General features: G+C 51.5%; 1 protein-coding gene across 1 annotated transcript; it reads left to right on the top strand.

The window, feature by feature from the left end:
• Positions 1-5,554: 5,554 nt before the first annotated feature.
• Positions 5,555-6,490, top strand: LOC148595408 (olfactory receptor 14C36-like). The gene has a single exon (XM_088520928.1). The coding sequence runs from the start codon at positions 5,555-5,557 to the stop codon at positions 6,488-6,490; it is 936 nt and encodes a 311-aa protein (XP_088377054.1).
• The last annotated feature ends 1,035 nt before the right edge of the window (positions 6,491-7,525 follow it).

The following is a 7,525-nucleotide window of genomic DNA, read 5'->3' on the forward strand; positions in this document are numbered from 1 at the left end:
GATCTCCATCCTCAGAGATAACCCAAAGTTCAATGGAAAAAGCCCCAAGGACCTGCCTACTGGGACCTGCCTTCAGTAGGGCAGGATCCCCTGCTGCAACCTCAAAGAATCTACTCTTTTGAGAAAGGCTCTACAGGCTCTTTGCTTTTAAAAGTCCTCGGGAAGATTTCTTGGTATGTGGTGAGATAGAGATGATATGTCAGAAAAGAGCAAACATGTCCTTAATATGTGTCTTCCCTCCAGAGGCCTTGAGACGGGACATTGGTTCCTACTAGGCTCCAAAACCATGGGTCAGGCCAAGTGGAAAATCTGAGGAAGTTTCTTCAAACCCTATGAATTTTGCCCAGCTTTCTTTCATCTGACCACGAGGAAAGCCATTTCTGTTTTGCACCTTAGTTATGCTTTGGGGTTTTCCATTACACTTCCAAGTAGTGTTTCTCCCCTGGGTATAGTTCTTGGCATCTGCCTGTCTTTGGGATCTGTAGAGCCCTGGCACCCTGCATCTCCCACACTTTTGACCCTGGGTGTCTCAGGACAGGCCCACATACTGCATCACTGCTGTCCAGGCTCCTGTATGGAGCCTGTAAGGCACTGCCGTGCCTCAGGAGCTGAATTTGGACTTGTTCACAAGTTGGTGAGATGAGCATCTCCCAGCTCTCCTACTGCTGAAGCTTACAACAACCAATATTCCTCTTCCTGTTGTGTTTGCACAGTCCTGGAGCAAATCTTGAAGAAGGGAGACTGCATCCCTCTTGGAAACTTTCAGATATGTGGCATTCCAGACACTGAAAAGCAAAGCACGCCTTTCCTCCTTTCTTTCGGTTGCCTATTCAGCCTCTAGCATCCTGTCTTTGACACAGGAAGGCCCATTCTGGACCCGGGAGTCTCTACCCATTCTGTCTCCTGTGTCTTCTGTGTCTGCTCAGTCTGCTCACTGCACTAGGATCATGGGAAGTATTGGTTTAAGGAGCGCCCCTGAAGCTAAGACAAGATGTGGAGCTGAAGGCCTGATGGAGGAAGCCTGGAATGCGGCTGTTTCCCCTGTCTCCTCCTGCTCCCAGACGAAGGGTTGAGGAAGGTCCAGTGCTTTTGGTGTTGGTAGGTTGGGTTTTGTTTGGCATCCCCAAGTCCTTCTTTGGGTTGCTCTGAGCAGCCAGGAAAATCCCTCTTCTCTAGGGTCTTGCATCAGGGCCTTTTCCCTGCTTTTGTAGAGAAGCTGAGGCAGGTCTGGGATCTCTAAAAGCAGCATGGCCCACATCATGACCCAGGACCCCCAGGAGCTGTTATGTCCTGCTTAAATTGACAATTTCTAACACCATCTTTACAGGCCACGAGTTGGCCATTGGAGAACCACAGTATTGTGACTCCCCCTATTACTCTTTGTTCACTCTGAGAACCAGCTGCTGGTTTACACTTCAAGGAGTTTAAAGGTTGCTCTGTCTTTCAGGAAGACTGTCCCTTGTGGCAAGGGAACCTCACTGTTGACATGTTGGACTTAGGCTACACTCAAAGAGCACAATTATTATTTATGAAATTATTTCATGCTTTATTTCTGTTTCTTTGCAGTTAAGAAAAATCCTATGTTTATTTGCAGCTGGTTCTCTAAGGAACTCTCTAAGAAAAGCAGTTGGGAGTTACAGCAGATGAGCTCTAACTTTCAGTTGCTGATTTCAGTAGAACAGGGAAACTTCTAACAAGAGTGATGGAAGTCCCAGGTGGCTGATGTGAGAAATGGCAGGTTGGGGAGGGAAAGAAGAGTGTCCATACAGTGCTTGAGGTCTGGGACACTGGTTTTCCTGCATATCCAGACTTCATTAGGAGTCATTCTGGATTGATTCAAATTCCAGAATATTGCTGTCAGTTACTTGGAAAGCTGAATATTTATAGTAACAGTAAAACAAAAACTTTAAAATCAGAAATGCTTTTATATTATTGATGTCTCCACCTTTCAGCTACAGTCCCCAAACTCTCCAATTAGTCATGCAAGCCTAGACAAAAATTGCAGGGGGAGACATAGTTTGTGAGAGCTTTTTGCATTTTAATGAGCCCCATGGTATATTTGGTGCTGAATCCATGAACCTCAGTTACTGAGAGGAGAATTCAAAGTCAAGATCAACCCACAACATTTTGTTGAGTTTTAATGGGTCCCATTGATAGTTGTTAGCAATAGAGTGTCTCCAGGGGCTGATTAGAGCAGAAAATTATCATCACCGATAACAGGTAGGCAGAGGAAACATGCAGGTGGCTCTGATGCCATATTAACCCTTGAGGTGTTTTATCAGGCAAAATGTCCAAGCTTGGCCACTGAGCTTCTGGGAAAGGAGATCCTTTCTCCCACATGTTTTCCAGGTCCTCTTGGGGACAGTGTGTGTGTGGGGGTGTGCAGTGCTCAGTGCAGGACAATGATACGACACCTTTCGGGGTGTCAGCAGAGGGACACTGAGGCCCAGTGTCTTCTGGCAGGCCTTGATGGCAGAGACAACAGCCATGCCAAGAAGATGCTGACCTGCTCTAGTGTCTGTGAGCCTTGGCAGTGCCTTTGTCTGTCTCCACCAGAGCCTGTCCTGTGCTGTTTCATGCCTGCAGCTGTTTCCATGCAGCCTGTAGACACCCACCCTGCTTCCCCACTTTGCTCTCACATGGGATCTCCTTCCCTTCACTGTTGTCTCTGCACCCCCACTGGCTGTTCCTTCCCAAAGCCATGGGATGATCCTTGACTCCTCCTGGGTGTCCTGTTGCACCACAGCACCAGCCTTCAGGTGTCATTTCTTCATCCTTATGTCCAGTCTGAAATTCTCTAACCTGGGGAATTTTTGGGTTGTTTTGGCTATTCATACTGCCTCCCACTACCAAGTAAAGCTCCTGGCAGTACCACAGTGTGGGGAAGAATATAACCTTGTCTGTCAGGACAGATAGAAACTTGAGGAACTGAGGACAGGGCTGAGGGGAAGGGCCTTGGTGCTACGAGGGATGCCATATGAGGCAGTGGTGCATGGCCATGTGAATAGTGCCAGATGCCTGTGGGGCTGCATTAGTAGTAGCATGGCTAACGAGAGGAGGGGAGCTGTTATCTGCCTCCAAGGGGGACTTTTCCTGAAGGCAGTGGTGGCACTCAACTTTAGGGGAGCATGTATGAAACCCAGGTGTCCTAGGCGGTTGCCAACTAATACGAAGGGCCCAATTTTCCTATTTGTTCCCTCTTAAATATGTTACGAATGTGGTGGTTTTGCTGGGTACCTCAGGCATCGGACACGGCCGAGGAGACCTGTTTTCCTTGCATGAAATCAAGTGTCTGCACAGAATCATGCAAGCTCTTTGCAATGGACATGGATCTCCTCATTGCTCTGTCAGAGCAAGTGGACATTTGCACCTGTCTTGGAGCAGCTCTGTCCAACGTGGACTGCCTCCCCCTTTGAAGAAGTCCAAAGGGGCGAGTGTGTGTGCACAGCTGATTCACTTCTCCCAGTGACTGCAGTGGGAGCTCAGAAAACCAGCTCCCATACAGGCAGCCGTTTTGTGCACCCCAGCAGCTGGACAAAGGGAATCCTCCTCTGAGTTTGTGGAGTGCACAAGAGCAAACTGAATCCTCCTGCGCTCCTGGAGCTTCTCAATGGGCATTAGCTGTACTGCTGAACTGCTCTAAATCACCTCCTGAAGCATGAGGGTGTTAACTCCCTTCTTGCCCCTGTGCAAGTGTTCTCAGTTCTTATGGGATGGAAGCAGAGGCTTCAACAGCAGGACATGTCCACTCTCCTAGACAACCATCCTCTGATGAGGCCAGCTACATGCTGGATTCGTTCCATGGACTCTCTCTCTTTACATCAGTGCACCTTTGCCAGGGATGACCTTGCTGCCTTGTAGGAACTGTCAGCCCTGGAGCCCCAGACCTGCCTGGAGGCTGCACAGGGGACAGAAAATGTCCCATCTGCAGCTGGGTCCCTGCTCCTGAGCTGGGCCTGGCTCCTGGGACTGCGGGAGCCCATGGCAACCTAGCAGGCGCTGCAGAGAGACAGCTCTGCCCAGGAGCAGCTCCTCATAAAGGAGCACCAAGACTCAGGGCACTGCCCGCAGGCACCAGGCTGGGATGAGTCACTCATAAGTGAAAGACAGTTGAGAATGGGAGGGCGGCTGAGCTCACTGCAGGCAGAAACCTCCCCAGCCCTTGACACGGTAAGTCTCTGGCTGCAGGGCTACACTGCTGCGGTTCCTGGAGGGATCTTCTGAACCTGGCGCCTTCAGCAGCTGATTGGATTTGTCAGGGTGGCTCTCCCAGCTTCCCCTGTTTGGAGCTGGTTGTGCTTTAGAGCAGGGACTCCCAGCCACACATTCAGAGGGATCACGGCTGCCTTCGCCCACCCCTCTGCCTGCAGACACAGCCAACATCCCCTCCCCGGCCTCAGAAAGGTTTGTCTCACCTGCTCTTTTGCACCTGCAAACACAGAGGTGCCCTGGACAAGGTCCTGCCCCTGGCAGGTGTCTACAGGGCAGAGCTGAGCACCCAGCGGGTGCCATGGGGTCTATGAATATGGACAGGGCAGAGACATGGGGACAGAGAAGCAGCTCCTGCAGGGACGGCTCCAGGCTATGGAATCATGGTGAGAGGAAAGTGCCTCCTGCAGCGCCCCTTCCCACCAGCACAGCTCTCTGCGCTCCAGGCCATGGGGGCCAGGGCAGGAGTTGTCCCAGAGCAGCCAGATGTCCAGGAGAGGAGACACATCTGAGTGCCCCTCTGTCCCTGCCAGGCCCTGCCTCCCTCGGCACAGCTATCATGGTGTTACTCCATGATCCCGCCTGCCCACGCTGCCCTTCTCCTTCCCTTGGACTCTCTGGGCAGGGGGTTTCTGATGCAGGTCAGACACTGGCCCTGTGGGTCCTGCCATGCAGAGGGGTCCGGGACTGTGAGGTGCCCAAGTGCCTTCTAAACTGTGGGGCTCAGGGCAGTGCGGTTGGAGGAGCTTGGAATGAGCCACCTCTCTCATCAGGACACCCCATCCTTAGGACGTCCTGCCATCTCCCTGGGTGCCTGTCTGGGCTGCAAGCTGCCCTCCGGAAGAGCTCAGCTCCACCATTACAGCAGGTGCTGTCTGGGTGCCCCAGGGAGAAGCCTCCTGGAATCTGAGGTCACAGAATCGCTGCAGGGAGGTGGATGTGGGCAGATAGCAGGAGTCCAAGGTGTTGCTGGCTCCGAGGGGAGGGCGGAAACCTGCCTGACACCCCCTCCAAAAGAGTGCTGGTGGACATGATGTAAAGGAATCCTCTGCTCTCCATGTTGTCATTTAATTGAGGGGTAACATGAGTGCAAGTGTCCTACAGCTCCAAGGTGAGAGCACAGGGCAATTGGGACCAAGGCAGATGGAGAGGCCAGCTCTGCTCCGCCAGCATCAAGGCCAAGAGCTGAAGCCATGGAGCTCAAGGATGGTCCTGGTGAAATGGGGGAGAGGCAATGAGTGTGTGTTTGGGTAAGGATACGAAAAAGTTTTGCCCAGATAAGTTTTCTCTAACTTGTCCATGTCTTTTCTTCCTCAGATATTGCCCCTATGCTGCAAAGGAACAAATGTCCAACAGCAGCTCCCTCAACGAGTTCCTCCTCCTGCCATTCTCAGACACACGGGAGCTGCAGCTCTTGTACTTCTCGCTCTTCCTGGCCATCTACCTGGCTGCCCTCCTGGCCAATGGCCTCATCATCACAGCCGTAGCCTGCGACCACCACCTCCACACCCCCATGTACTTCTTCCTCCTCAACCTCTCCCTCCTCGATCTTGGATCCATTTCCACCACTGTTCCCAAATCCATGGCCAATTCCTTCTGGGACACCAGGGCCATTTCCTACTGGGGATGCGCTGCACAGGTCTTAACTTTTACCTTTTTCGTTTCAGCAGAGTATTGTCTCCTCACACTCATGGCCTATGACTGCTACGTGGCCATCTGCAGACCGCTGCACTATGGTGTCCTCATGGACAGCAGAGCTTGTGTCAAAATGGCAGCAGCTGCCTGGGCATCTAATTTTCTGTATGCTCTCCTGCACACTGGGAACACATTTTCCATACCACTGTGCCAAGGCAATGTGGTGGAGCAGTTCTTCTGTGAGATCCCCCAGATCCTCAAGCTCTCCTGCTCAGACTCCTACCTCAGGGAAGCTGGGCTTCTTGTGGTTAGTGTCTGTTTAGGCTTTGGGTGTTTCATTTTCATTGTGGTGTCCTACGTGCAGATCTTCAGAGCTGTGCTGAGGATCCCATCAGAGCAGGGCCGGCACAAAGCCTTTTCCATGTGCCTCCCGCACCTGGCTGTGGTCTCCATGTTTGTCAGCACAGCAATGTTTGCATACCTGAATCCCCCCTCCATTCCCACCCCATTTCTGGATCTGGTTGTAGCTGTTCTGTACTCAGTTGTGCCTCCAGCACTGAACCCTCTCATATATAGCATGAGGAACAAGGAACTCAGGGATGCAATGAAAAAAATAATTCAGTTGGTAATATTTCAGCAGCAATAAACTGCCCATCCTTCTACTCAAATGATATCTACTTTCTCTCAGACAACTCCTGTGATTTCAGCATTCTTGCTTTAATATTGAGGTTTGTGCACAAGTTTCTGGATTCATCCCACTTCTCCAGAGGTGTTAACCGTGTCTTTCTGACCCAGAGGTCTTCTTTAAATGTGTCTATCATTGTGTCAGAGCTGTCATTCCCCTAATTAAAGGGTATGTTTTCAGTGCATCTTGTGGATTGAGCTCTTCTTCCAAAGCTGGTGCCAAGAATTTGCTGAGAATTTGCTGAATTTTCAGCCTGAGAGATGCTTGTTGCTTTTCTGGGGCTCTTCATGGGCCCAAGGCAATGAGCTCCTGGGGGGGATATGTTAGGGAATAAGGACTGGATTCAGTTCTCACTTGCGAGTGCTCGGTGCTCCTGATAGTGATGAATGGCCAAGTAGTATCTGCCTGGGACTGTCCCCTGTATGGTGGCCTATGACCACACTGGGGACCTTGCAGGCACAGGGAAAGGAGCTTCAAGAGCTGCCCATGATAGCTTATACCTGAAGTCATGGTCTGGATCTAGGGACACATGAACACAGCCTGAGCCATTTTATATGCCCTATGATTGCTCAGAGCATCATTCACAAATAGAAGCCCCTTGATATGGTGTTCAACGTGTACAATGATGCCTGTCCGGCTGGGTCTGTGTCCAACCATGAGCACAACAACTGCAGAGTCACCCTGTGACCCCAGAGCACCACAGCCCACTCACTCTGCAGAGCAGCACCAGCATCTTGGGGTCCTGCAGGGAGCACCGGGGAGGCTCCAGGACCTTCCAGGCAGACCATAACTAAGGAATTAACCTGGGGAAGGGTTTTCCAAGGAGCAGGGATATCCCTGGGGAAGGGGGAAAGGAGCAATTGTGCTCTTAGAAGGAGGAATAAATGGGGAAAAGAAATATGTTTCTGTGCATGTCAGCTAGGGGCTGGCTGCTGTGTCCCTGGCAGCAGGAGGTGCCAGCAGAGCCCCAGGGCAGGGAGCCTTGTGCTGTGCTGG

The sequence above is a fragment of the Tinamus guttatus genome, unplaced genomic scaffold, assembly GCF_059628265.1.
Source record: "Tinamus guttatus ecotype Peru unplaced genomic scaffold, ASM5962826v1 Tinamus_guttatus_pri_ptg000106l, whole genome shotgun sequence".
Taxonomy (NCBI): domain Eukaryota; kingdom Metazoa; phylum Chordata; class Aves; order Tinamiformes; family Tinamidae; genus Tinamus; species Tinamus guttatus.

What these genes read in the sequence shown, in the direction of transcription:
- LOC148595408 (XM_088520928.1), top strand. Translation starts at nt 5,555, where the DNA reads ATGTCCAACAGCAGCTCCCTCAACGAGTTCCTCCTCCTGCCATTCTCA.